The sequence below is a fragment of the Cheilinus undulatus genome, linkage group 17 (assembly GCF_018320785.1).
Source record: "Cheilinus undulatus linkage group 17, ASM1832078v1, whole genome shotgun sequence".
In the NCBI taxonomy this organism is placed as follows: domain Eukaryota; kingdom Metazoa; phylum Chordata; class Actinopteri; order Labriformes; family Labridae; genus Cheilinus; species Cheilinus undulatus.
The window spans coordinates 26,304,667-26,318,869 of record NC_054881.1 but is presented as its reverse complement, the minus strand read 5'-3'; the positions used below and the strand labels follow the sequence as shown (position 1 = coordinate 26,318,869).

At 38.4% G+C, this 14,203-nt stretch overlaps 1 protein-coding gene across 4 annotated transcripts in view; it reads right to left on the bottom strand.

Moving 5' to 3' along the window:
* ank1b (ankyrin 1, erythrocytic b) overlaps positions 1 to 12,436 on the bottom strand; it is a 103,025-nt gene extending 90,589 nt beyond the window's left edge. For all 4 annotated transcript variants that reach the window (XM_041810597.1, XM_041810594.1, XM_041810595.1 and 1 more), the window contains exon 1: positions 12,121 to 12,436. In XM_041810597.1, coding sequence (XP_041666531.1) covers positions 12,121 to 12,246 — 126 coding nt within the window. In that variant the 5' untranslated portion in view covers positions 12,247 to 12,436. The remainder of the gene's footprint in view (positions 1 to 12,120) is intronic.
* Between the last annotated feature and the right edge of the window lie 1,767 nt (positions 12,437 to 14,203).

Sequence of the window (14,203 nt, the reverse complement as noted above, 5' to 3'; positions counted from 1 at the left end):
AATAACAACAAAATGCATTGTATTAAATGCGTTTGTCCTTCCACTGTTTTACTATCGACTCATTACTCAAAATCCAATTCAACACTGTGACTTATATCCATGTAGTGTTTTAAAGCACTTCACAAAGCACAAAAGAACAATAACAACTGTTTACAACAGCAGGATGAACCAAAGAAATTATGAAAACAATTCACAGCTTCACCTCTGTCGGAAATACTTGTGTTTTTGTCATGCATTGTGTCCGTGCACTATGAAATGTGGTTAGGCCATGCAGCAGAGGAGAGTGATGGAGTCAGGGTGTGCCTGTGAGCGGCTGCTTCAGTGCATTAGTGGACTCCTGCAGGCCACATGATCCATGTAGACCTTGAGGAGCACTAATTCCATTACATAATGCCCATCTCCAGCTCTAAGTGTGTGTGTGTGTGCTCTTTGTGGGTATCAGTGTGTGTGGCATTGTGCCAGTCAGTATTACTTTCAGCCTTTCTCTAATGATTCTAAGGCAATAATAGTTCTCACATACTGCTTTTACTAACGACTTGTAATAAGGCAGCTTCATTATCAGAATGAAGTGTACATGGCATGTAGGTCAATTATGTAAATTGTGTATTTTAGATTTCCCTCCTGATATTAAAGTCTGAGCTGCTTGGGATGTAAAACAAATCCGGAAAAATCTGGAACACAATTGCTGTCTGACTCATGTTTTCTTATTGATGTAGTCTCATCAGAAGCACTGGGAGCAGAAATGAAACTCAGCATCCACATAAATCTAGGACTCTGCAGAGGAATTTGAGAGTGTAGCTAAAGCAAGCTTTTTTTACTACAGTGTTTCATGTCTAGCTGGCAATCTGTACAGCAAGTAAGACGTCTCTTCATCACCAACCAAGGAATGCCTTCGCCCATCTCCTCATCCCTTCATCATCCCACCATGTTAAGTGTTACAGAGTAATCGCCATGGTAACATTAGTCACTTCAGAGTGCCTGAAGACTGACCTCAGGGTCATCATAAACTTTGCCAAAAGATTTACAGCTGTCTCCCCTCCCTCTGCATGCCAATGACTCCCATTGGCCGGCCTTGCTAACAATGATGATGGATGGTCTGATTAACTGGAGCAGGCTGGCAGATGAGCTGTGACTTTTGTGGAACTGAACTGCCCTGTTTTATAGAAAAACAACACCCCAGTGTCTTAAAACTGCAGCTCAATGTAACTGTTTAGGAAATATTCACACCAGGCTAAGATAAAGTGCAGGACAACTCACTGTTTGCAATTCACATACACAGATTGAATAAGATATACACAGCCGTGCAGGGTATGTCTGTGTGTATCTTATTTTACTACATTTTCCCAAGATGGTATGGCAGTTTGTTAATTTCCTGAGGATTTTCCTTGTTATCTTAGGAAAACTAGCAGCGTTATCCAAAGAAAAGGAGGTAAGTACATTTATGAATTTATCTTTAGTCCACTTAGAGCATCTGTATATAGAATTTCTGATACATCTTTTTCCAGGCACTGGAAATTGACTCAGAATGTCTTTAGACAGGCGACACTTGGTGCTCAAAAAAGGTGTGCATATATTGGCAACAGTATCACCAAAAAACAGTAGACACATTGCAAAAAATCCAGTTTTGTGCACTCCTATTAGTGATATTTTCACTGAGGATTTAGGTTACTATTCAGTAGACTTTTATTGTTTCACTGAGCATAAAAAACCCACAGAACACTGTATGAAATATGTTGATGGAGACATTTAAGTTATAGTTCACTAAAGCATTTCAGCATCATTAGAAAAGATAGAAACTGCTGTGGAAAACTTCCTCATTATGAACAAAAACATACCTTGAATAATCATTAAAAACTTGAGACACAGGGACAGGATCAAAATGGATTAAGGTTGATTAACTTCCTGTGAGTTCACTATGAAAGGTAGGCTGTAAACACTTTTTAACTATTTTTCTATGCTGGAATCCTTTGCTGTATTCCATAATGGGTGTATAACAGGTGCTTGATAGATTGCATTAGAATTTGTAGGCTATATTGTCACTGGCATTCATATATGACAAACAGTTATGTTTAAGATTTATTATAAATCCAAATCTCTGCTACACTAGATCCTGTGTGTGCTTCTGTGTGCTGTGTTTGACTGGAACAAGTGCTTACAAAGAAGAGCTTGTAAGCAAACAGAAACAAAAGCTTCCACTCTCTCTGTTCCATTAAAAACTTAATCACAAAATGCTCTGATGTGGGAGTGCAGGCGGTGGAGTAGTTTAAGGTGCTACCCATGTACGTGGGCGGCCCGGGTTCGAATCTGGCCTGTGGCCCTTTACCGCATGTCTCCCCCCACTCTCTTCCCTGTTTCTGAGTCCATCCACTGTCCTTCCTCTTTAAAATAATGGCATGAAAAGGCACAAAAATAACAATCTAACAAAAATGCTCTGATTTAAACTGTTGGCACCCTATATGAGTGGAAGAAACTCCATAGGTCACTATAAACTTGCAAAGCATACATCTTTCCAACACGTCCTCTAAATATCCAATAGCACCACAGATTTTAGAGTTTAGACCTGGTTTGATGTAATTTAGAGCAAAAATGTTTTTGACTCAGCTGTTTACTCAAAAATAAGCAAGCAAGCACTGTAAGGAAATTCAACAGGCAACAAATAATTTCAGTTCTTCTGTATGACAATTAGTTTCAACAACTTCTAAGATTTCTTGTAACAATTTGTTATCTTAAATTAAATTTTTATACAAACATTCTCAAAAATATTTTAATTTAATCCATGTTTGGATTAAATATATGTAAAGAACTCAAATTAAAAAGATAAATGGATAATAAAGTTTTTCTCGACTGAAACGCAGCAAAAATAAATGTTTTAGAATAGCTGGCCACAGAAGGAATGGGCAGACCAGGCACAATTAAAATCAAGTTTTTAAAAATGTTTCATCTTATCTTTACTCATTTTTTATGTGAAATGTAGGTTATGTCATTAGGCACCTGTTGGTTATTTAAGGAGCTGAAGTAGTCTTTAACTTTTCATAAGTTGCTTCTGATTAAGTGAGCTGGATGGAGCTCACCATTGAAGCAAATGCAGAAATAGATCATATGTAAGGCCAGTCTATATCTGTTTCAGAGCACACAGATAATCATTTCACATTCCCAGTATCCTGTATGATAATAATTATTATTTCCCATATTACCTCTGTGAGTAGGGGAGAAAAGAGAGAGGAAAAGAGAGTGTGTGCCACAGAGGGAGAGGAAAAAGGGAGAAACTTTGTTTGCTTATCTGTCCACATGTAATTTAGTTTACTAGTTAACTGTGAAAACACTTCAACTATAAATCACTTACAGAGCTACTGTAAACTTTGCCTTATATACGCCTGGGTTTTTTAGACTCAAAGCCTTTTGATAAAGAATGAAATGAAATCCTTGTAAAGGCACATGATCTGCTCGCTTTTGTTGTGCATGCTGACAAGTGCTTGTATAATGTGGTTGTTAAACACCTGAGAGCAATATGGTAAACCCGGTAAAATTTAGGGAGATTATGACTATTAACAAATGAATACTGCGCTATCCTAGTCCACAGGTACATTTCATTTGTATGTTGTGCAGTAACTGAGCAAAATGACTTCAGTGATATTCATCAAAGATGTCTGACAGAAAAATCTTATCTTAAATCACACCGATCTCTACATCAAAACATGTGACAGAGCTGAGTCCTAAATGAGTCCTCAGGGAAGACTGATAAACATCAACCATCATGCTGCTATTCTGGAGTCTTCCTGTTGTTTAAGCAGGTATGGATCCAGTTTAAAATCAGATACAGTAACAGAGCAGGTGCTCAGCTAGCACACAGTAGTGATGTGTAGACAGAAGGCTAGCTCTGGTCTCAGATGCACTGTAATCCTAGGCTGGTAGGTAAATATAGCCTGTGGCTGCTTTGGGTCGGGCTGAGTGCTACTTTGCTCAACTTGACCTTGGCTCATCATGCCCTCTCTTTCCTCAGAAGATAATGAAGCACCAGCCACCATTATTATGCTACCTATTATTGTTGCCTTACACAAAAACTTGCATACTATCAAATATTGTAGCATCTATTCTGACGTAAAAGCTCTCACCACACCCCAAACAACCTGAACCTGTTATCAGTATATTAGACGGGGAACAAAAGATGTCACTTCTTTAAGTTTATAGTATTCATCTCACCAATCTTTTTCTCCTGTTCTTCAACAGATAAATCTCCAGAACATTCAAATTTTGGCACTCAAACTACAGAGAAGTGCTTCTACCTTTGATCTTGTTACGCTGTAAAACTGAGTTGCTCTCATGAACCCTACAAACACACATTTAAAGAAACACACTTACAAGAAACCTTTATCAACTACCCTACACAAAATGATAGACAAATCTAACAGCTAACAATTAAAGCTTGGTTGAAGACTTTGACACATTTCTTAGAAATTGATGATGAAAATAGAAATATCACATTATATTGTGCCAAAACTTCCTGTCATGCATAATGTGTGTTGGGCCTCTTGTGGTTTTAAACTGTCTGACCTGGGGTAAATCCAGTGCACATGGATTTCACAGAAGTGTGTGATGTAGTACACTGTAATATGCCTGAATGCAACTCTTTTCATTGTCCACTGTAATGGCATGACTTACCTTTAAAATCTTTTAATCAGGATTCAAAGCCCTAGCATGCAAAAATTGCCTAGCTATGATTAGTTTTCCCTCATCTAAAAATATTTGAAATTGTTTATAATGCAGATCATATGGCTTTTAATTACCTACCTGGGGCAAAATAATTGTTCTGTTTGTTATTTTGTGAAGACAAAAGTGGACAGAGAAGCAAAGAAAGAGGCAGAGTAAAGTTTTGGCTAATTAGAGTTGGGTATCCATAAGGTTACATAAAAGCTGAATGAGACACCCTGCAGCCCTGCTTTTCCACTCACACACAAACTGTACATGCACACGAGGTCTCTATTGAAAACATGAGTGAACTTAGCACACACACGAGCATGAAAAGCACACAATATCCATTAGCAGATCTTTGGATCCATCGTAATAAGTGCTGCCCCTGAGGTGACTGGGGAATGTAAAGGCCTAAGGAGCCTCATGCTGAGTGACTACAATAAAAGGTTTTATGTCCCAGATAAGGCTATCCCATTAGATATAGAGAATTAGGAATGAACGCAAAAAATCAGCAGTGATATCTGACCATGAATTTTTATATACTTCCTCAACAATACTATTTTATTCTTGGTATATGATAATCATATTTGTATTATGTTTAGGGATGTGCATTTGAAGTAAAATCTCATTGAAGTCATTGAATAAAATTCAGAATTACTTCACTCATTTTTGCAAAGGTGGATTTAGACATAGATCTTAGTTTGTAAGTGAAGAACTGTCACTTCACTATCAAGCCTTAAGAGATGCTGATTTAGTTTATTAGCATTTCTATAGGTTGTAATAAACCAGCTGTCTTCCCTGATACCAATGCTACTGCTTCTTCTGTTAAAGTGTGACAGTAAACAGCTTTCAGAGGCACTCATCTATTGTTCCTTTCTAACATAAGTGGTAGCATTATGACCTGGAGTCAGTAAATATAAATGATAAAAATATATTTTCTAGGATGATATAAGTCTTATGAACACCTCAGATTTTATGGATCAAAGACAATTTAAATATTATGTCCCAGTCCTAATTTTATCTTAGCTATGTATCACACGGTGAGCTCTGTGTTCAATCAAACAGTCTTTTCCTCTTCTATTACACAACAGCAACACCCATCTTTAGCGACACATGACAAAAGAACAATAAGAAATTGCATCTAGCCTTGCAACATTGGACCAGTTTGTGCTAATAAATAAAAGGTAAATGGACTTGAGCTTGTATGGTGCTTTTCTGGTTGTCTGACTACTGAAAAAATATTACACCACAGGTCACAGTAACCAGTTCACAACCATTCACTCCACATTCAAACACAGACAGTGAAAACTGCTATAAAGAGTGGCAATCAGTACTAACCAAGGTATAATCTCATTTACACTGAATTTGATATCTTGTAGATATCAAATGTTTACAAAACAACATGTGCCAATATGGACAAACGTAGATATCTGTAGAATTTTTCATATCTGCCAGTACTGATATCATATCATCAATATTGTGCTTCCCCAGATAATACAGATCCACACATATTCACACATCACTGACACAGGAGTCTGAGCAAATTGGGGTTAAGTGCCTTGCCCAAGGACACACTGGCATGTGACTGCAAGAGCTGGGGATTGAATCCATGTACTTCCGTTTGAGAGATGACTGACTCTATCTAATGAGCCATAGTTGACCCAGTAGAATATACAGATGTAACAGAGATAGATGGATGGATGGATGGATGGATGGATGGACTAAAAGACCAAAGTCTAGCATAATATGATTAAATTTGAGGATAGGTTGGTTTGCCCCATTTAGGCAGAGAATCTGCCTAAATGACTCAGACTCAGATGGGGAACAAGGTGGGAAAAAATAGATCTGGACTCTGATTTATTGAAGCATAAATCAATAAAAATCAATAATAAGTCATTGGACTGTTGTGACTGGTGACTAGTGAACATACAGCTGTGGTCAATATTGCTAGACAGACAGAATGACCACAGTGTGGTCAGATAGTAATTCATACTGGCAGGACTCCAGCCAATGAGTTAGGCTAAATATAGATCCTGTCACTGTGAACATGAATTGATCTCCAAATTGCGTTGTATTTAGGTGGATTTCATACTGCGGATGCTATTAATCTTTGATGAGTTCCAATAATTTTAATTCAAAAACCCAAACACACACACACACAAAAAAGAAACAGAGATTGTTTCATTTCTATAATACAACCCCATTTGAGAATTCCTTAACCAATACTTCTATGGACAGATTTGATTTGGGATCCAAAAACTTTGAATAAAGAATTGGAGTAGGTGATAATTAAAAATGTGTTCTCTGATATCATCCATCTATCCATTACCTTTATGGCTTGTTATACTTTGGTGGCTGCTCACAGGTGCCTGGAGTCAATCACAGCTGTCACTGGATAAAAGGTAGGGTATACTCTGGACTGTTCGCTAGCCAATCACAGGGCTTACATAAAGAAACCAACAACTAGGCACATTCACATTCAGCCTTTGGACAATTTGGAGTTACCAATTAATAAAAAATGCATGTCTTTGAGGGAGAGAGGAACCCAGAAGAGAATCCATGCAGGCAGGGAGAACATGCAAACTCCACAATCCATCACACATCCATCACTCCACATTTGGTGGGGAATAAAAAAACAGGAACCTTCTTGCTATGAGGCAACAACACTAGCCACTGCATCACGGTGCAGCCTCTCTGATATCAGCTGTGATAAAGTTGTTTTTCTTTGCACAACATGACACAAATTATCAAAAATTGCACAACAAATACATAAGATTTCTTCTGCTGACATGCAAAGAGTGTTTGGTCTCCATAAGTTTTCATGACATGTGAGGAAAGGTTGCAGATATTTTTACTCTGCAGCTTTGAGAAAAGTAGGCAACAAAGACTACAGAATGCTCCTGCGCTTTCTTAGCAGATTCTTTAACTAAATTACTGTCCACCCCATTCAGAGTTATGATAGGATCTCTGTTGGCACTGTAGTGAATGACCTTTGAGCAAGGGGAGAAGGAGAGAGGAGAGATGCCATGCTGCCGAGTTTGATTTACATCGAATGGAGCTAATTAACATCCTGGGAACATTAAGACCTGCCAGTATTTCTTCTCTCCCTCGCTCGCTGACTTCCTCTTTACTTCTTTGTGCATGGAACAATCTACAGAAGGAACTGGCTCAAGTCAGATGCAGAATTAACAGAGAGATAAAGTAGCTTGGTTGATGATTGAGGTAGGAGTGAGGGAGTAAAGCCGTTAGGGCAAAAGCGATCCAAAAGTACAATTTTTAGATTTAAACTTAATTACAGCAACATGAAATACTCCTTAACAATGAAGTCCTGCAGGAGACTGTGTAGTAACGTTGGCTCCCTACATGGCTACCTTTAAAATGAGAAAATAAAAATGATTATAGCAAATGTAATGTTAATTTCTATTAAGTATTTATTTGATAAAGAAAAAGCTAGGGCTGCATGACATTATCAACTTAAGTATTGGCAGTGTAGGCCACAAAAGAAAACACTTTACAGAGGTAAATTATCTTTTGGTTTGCATATTTTTTACACCAATGCAAACCTGAACGTCAGAGTATCTCAAGCTGTTTCAATGAGAGACAGTTTAAACAACGAGTGTTTACACACCATTAACTAATCAATGCCCCGTTAATAAAATCTCATACATAACAGCTTGGTTAAAGTGTTACCATAAATTACACACTGATTGGACTGGATGATTTGAAAAGAGAACATTAAATATCAATTATTTTTATGAATATTAATATCAAAATGTGGTGTAACCATGGTGCCAAGCTCAGCCCCTGTCTTTAATGACCCTCTGGATCTTGAGGGACCCTTAAGACAAATAAATGGATAATAAAATAAGCAAACATATAACTGTGGTATAAGTACTGTGGTTGACCTTGCTTGTCTGATTGTGTTGACCCAATCTGCTCTATTCTGACAGAGTTAAAACACACACTATAAAACATTCAGCTGCCAGGGGGCTCTCTTTAAAAACAATAATGCACATGTTCAAAACAGATAACATACACATTCGTTTCATTCATGAATTTCTCATAGTGAAGGAGAAGAGCTAAGAAGTGCACTTCTAGGTCCTGAAGCAATCCCTGAAAGAATTGCGAGTAGCATGCACATTATTTATTATAAGTTATAATTTAATTTCTTAGAGGGGGCTCCTACAGTGGTTTGAATCTATCTCTCAGACTATAAACAATATGTAGTCACTAATAATGTGAAATCAGATTTTCTGAGGACTAAAACAGGGGTCCCACAGGGCTCTGTTCTTGGTCCATTTACTATTAATTCTTTGTAATTTTAAGTTTGTATATGAATGACTTACTGAGGTCTTCAGATGCATGCAGACGATATAGTCTTATATGTATCTGGGAAGACCACTTCATCAGTTTCTACACAGCTGTCACATAATTTATGGTTCATAGCTGCTTCGTTTGAGAGCTCATGTCTTTTCTTCCAGGGCCTTTTCCTAAATCAAAACTTGTGAGTTAAATCTAAAAGATCAATCTATTGAACAGGTCCATGAAATAAAGGAACATTATTTATACAGCCATACTAATCCGACTAATCATATGTATTTTTTACATTAAAATAAGTGATCTAAAATATGTTATGGTCAGGGCTCGACAGTGTGAGCGCTTCACTCGCATTTGCGCCTAAAAATAGGTGTGTGCAAACTGTAAAAAAATATTTAGGGGCACATAAAAAAATCAACCAAAGCAGCCCAAGGAGAGATCCATGGAGGAGAGACGCCTCGCTTGGCGTCTGTGTAGCCATAGCAACACGTCATCGTCTGTGCATATTTATTCGTCTCATGTTAAGAACAACATGTTGGACATCTCACTGTCTCGCTGGCTGCTCATAATGCCCCAATGCAAGAGCAGAAACCCCACAACAGTGTAATTCTGTTTTTTTCATTGTTTATGTGGAAAAAAGACCTGCGGAAGGAGCTGAATTTCCCCATATCGTCTTCTTCTACGCTGGCTTTTCTTCTTGGTTGCCGTTTGTTTGTCACGACAACCTCTGCCCTCAACGGGCAGAGGTTGTAGGTGTTCGGACGGTTTGGTCCGTTTGGCCAAGAGCAGTGTGAATGCAAACCAAACCAAAGGAAAGTGCATCAATGTTGCATTCTCTGTTCCAAAACAGACCGAGTCCCCGGACTATACAAAACATGCAAAAATGAAACCTATTAGTCACTTAGACCGACTCCAACTGAAGTTACCAAATCTAAAGTAAATTTTAAGTACCAAAATTAGTAACATTATAGACAAAATTAAATTGCAATACGTTTTCAAACTTTCATGATTTTACCTTTCTGTACATTTTGTATACAAATTCATTAAATAATTTTGCTTGTAAATGTATATTTGCATCACGTTTATTACGGAAAACACATTATTTGATCAGTTTTCATTGTGCCCCTGAATTTCTTTATGTACTCCTAACTTTTTCAACTTAGGAGCACATGTGCTCCTTGGGAAAAAAGTTAGTAAGTTAGCTTTAACGTTTACACATCAGTTCCTTGGATTTAATGTTTAAGGACCTAAATAGATATTCCCCCAGAGACATCTAAACAAGAGCTGTAAAAATGTATGTTAGCCAATCTATGCTACGATAAGCTATCAATGGATGTTTTAATTTCATAAGGTCACACCCTAATGAGCCTCACTTCCATCATCAAGAACCAGTGTGGGAACTGTCAGGCCAAAATACATGTGTCCCATGTTGTCTCTAACACTTCTAAGCCCACCGTTTTCTTTAACACAGCTGTACTTGTGCTTTCAAAAAAGTTTTGTGGGAATTGTGTTAAAAAATTTCCTTATACTGAGCCAATGTTTTACATATGTTTCAGTTAATAAACAACAAGGACCTACTAATTTGAAATTAATCCTACTAAACAATAATCAAAGATAGCTGTCATAGGAATCATAGAGCTTAAACAAGTAATATTGTTTTACAGTAGGATAAGCAGTACTTCACCTACACAATATCGCTTCCACCACCATAGTTTCCATCTTCTTCAACCAAAAACAAAGCTAATATAACATTATTAATATGTGGAAAATATCTACTACCTTGGAAACACTGAGCAGATCCTGCTATGGTCAGGGCAAAAATGTTGATTAAAATAAGACTGTATGTCACTACAACACTACGCTACACTACAACCACCCAGCTCTCTCTGCAGATTCAGTTTTGGACTTGCTTCTTCCTTTGTGCTACTGTACTTGTAACAAACACTCATTTTCTGTGTTTCATATTAACACACACACACACACACACACATCTCTGAGAGTGACTATAAAGAGGTCTATCACATCTCTGTTGGCACAACTCAGCATTAATACAAGCCCTGAACAACATGCTGCAGGAGAAGCAGATTGCTAGCATTTACATTGAACACTGAGCCCACTGTGCATCTCATACAGTTGTCAAGTAAACAGAAGGGAAAACCTATTGAGGTAATTTTAATCCATTCAACCAGTTTGGTTTACTATATAATGTGTGTTTGATGAATCATGTTTGTGCAAGCTGGCAATAATGCAAGGCAGCATAACCCCAATATAATCTGCACCTAGAGGCAACAGTCAGAGAGGGAGAGTGCAGTAGGGAGGTGAGATGAAGGGGTGAATGAGAGCTCTCCTGCCTACAGAATGATACCCTGGAAGTATACTTTGTCACTGTACATCCAGATATCAATGTCTTGCACCACATACCACTAGCATATACTTATATAATAAAAGCCTCCATTTTTCAGTTGAACAAGGCAGGAAGCCTACGCATACTGAAAAACAGATGGGTTAACATTGCATGTACTGTTTGAGTGTTCCTCCATCTTCCCCCTCCATTTTACATCTCCCCCCATAAAAACTGTATATGGGGGAAGACATAAATGATAACACTAACTCAGCTCTGTGTAAAAAGAACAGAGCATGCAGAGCATGTAGAAGAAGATGTGATAACATGCAAAAACCAAACATATGTACACCGTATTCTACTTTTGTTGCATTAATATGAATGAGCTGCACCCATGTCAGACTGAAATCAAAAAAGAAAAAAGGACATTGCCTGTTATTTAATCAGCAGTCTATATTGGTCACACCTCTCAAGGCATACCAATCATGAGAGCTTCCTTTTCCTTCCCCTATAGCTCTATGTCTAACCGAGCAAACACAACCTGTACCAGAGCCTATGTGCTTGACTGGTTAGCCTGCACACACACACCTGCTGAGGCCAGAGAACCAACTGTGTAATTATATGTGTGAAATTGCATCTTCAGAAATCTTTTCCAAAAGATGCAGTAAGAGAGAGAGAGGCTGCCAGAAAGGTAGAGAACGGCGTGTAGAGGGAGAAAGATGGATGTAAGAATCATCGTCACCTCCCATGTTTCTTAAGACTGCCAGCCTTACCTTGCGCCTACGGTCCCTGGATCGATTCCTCTTTTTTAACTTTTCCTCCTCCTTCTCCCTCTGCTCCTGGGCGGCGGCCTCCGCAAGGTCCTTGGTCTTGCGGAGCTGCTTGGCGGCTTGCGCCATAGTGCCGCTGCTACTGCTACCGCTACTCCAGTCACCGTTGCTCCAGCCCTCCTCTCGTTTGCACTACCACCAGTCGTCCCTGTTTCCTCCTCCTGCGTCCCTCTATCCCCTGAGCCCCGTCGCTTACTACCTCGTCTCTGGTGGCCACCACGACATGTGTGTGTGTAAGGCAGGCAGCAGGGGCGTCTGTGTCCAGATATCTGAGTGTATGTGGAGAATGTTGATGCTACTGCAGCCACAAGACAGCCTCCAGCAGCCACAAAGAAAGATGCTACAGCTAGTGGTGCTGATGCTGCTGCCTGTGCCGCGGCTGCTACTCATCCAGTCAGCTTGCACTGCGCTGAATTGGCTCCCCTCCCCCCTCCTTCTTTCCTACCTTCCTCCCTCCTCTCCTGTATCCTCCCTCTCTCCCTCTGCTTGCAGAGACCAGTCACGCAGTCCTGTGCTCAGCACGGTTGGGATCCTGCAGCAGAGCTCCCTCTTTTTATCTGTCAAATGTCCTCCTCTTCCTGCTGCTCTGCCTTTTTCCTCACAGTGCTCCTCTCGGCTAAATGCTTTTCTTTTGCTGTTGCTGCTTTGCAGAAGTGAGGTACAAAAGATGAGGGCGCCAAAGCTGCAGAATGTCCTTAAATTATTTTTTCTCACGTTTTCCCTCTCCTTCCTGGAAACAGATGGAGAGAAAAAACAGTGCAGAGAGAGATGGAGCCTTATTAATGAGAAATATCTCTTTCATTTAAAATCATGTAGAAAGTGTGTACTTATGCAGAATGATTTTTTATTTTGATTTTTTCTTTGCACAGCCTGGCCTTTTCACATTACCAATGGCATTTGTTAAGGTGGTCATACAATAACTGCTGCCCATAAAGATAAAATAAGCATAAAAATAGTGCCTGATCTAGATACTCACATCAGTCAATGAGACACATTTCTCTGAAACTTTAATTGTAATTTCCTTGTCTCTGAAATCACAATCCAACACAATCTTTTGTGTAGTAAGAAAAAAATTAAATAAATACTTATTCATCTGTGATGTAATACTGTTTTTAACAGATGATTATTTGCTTAAAAATAATATTATGTTTTAAGTAATTGAATGCATTATTTTACATGACTTTCAGTGCTCTCCTATTGTACTGACAACAAATAAACAGTATTAATAAGAAAATAAATCTCTATAACTATCACTCCCTTGTTGTTAGTAGTCACACCTAATTGTGCATATGTTGTTATATAATGCATATGTTCTCTATAGCATCCCTTTGAAAGAGACAAGATGCTCTGACATCAAACTCTGTAGTACTACTCATTAATTCCCCCTCCTGCCTCTGCAAGCTCATCTTTCTGCAGAATGATGCTGCAACACAGCATGCATGCAAAAAGACCATTCAAAAGGGAATAAATGAATATTAAATTTATAGACGTCAACTGCTACTGGATTAACATTACAATGATTCCATTATTTCAAGCTCAAAGCCATGCACATGAAAATCAATACTGTGGCTTCATGTCAATATTAAAAATGGGATATTTTCTCAGGAATATTTCAAAGAACATTCTTACTTGTCCAGATAATCTCACCCCATACTTTGATGGTTTCTATTAGGGATGCATGATATTGTCAGCCAGATATCGGTATCGGCAGATATTAGCCAAAAGAGGCAACTATCGGTATTGGCATATATCAAAATTTCTGCCAATATTTACATCCAATATTTTGGCTTTGAATATAAGTATGTATCAACTGTAAAATTTGGCCATAAATATACTAATAAATTAGTGGAGTTTTAGGCTGGACCTACAGACCTATGTAAGTTGAGGTCTTTCTCTCTATTCTTTCAAATGTGTTTTAAGAAAAAAGTTTTTCTTTTTCATCCTCAAACCTTAAATCGGGATCAAAGGACTGAATTTTTAGTTATGTAAAACATATCAAAATATTGGTATCAATATTCGTATCGGC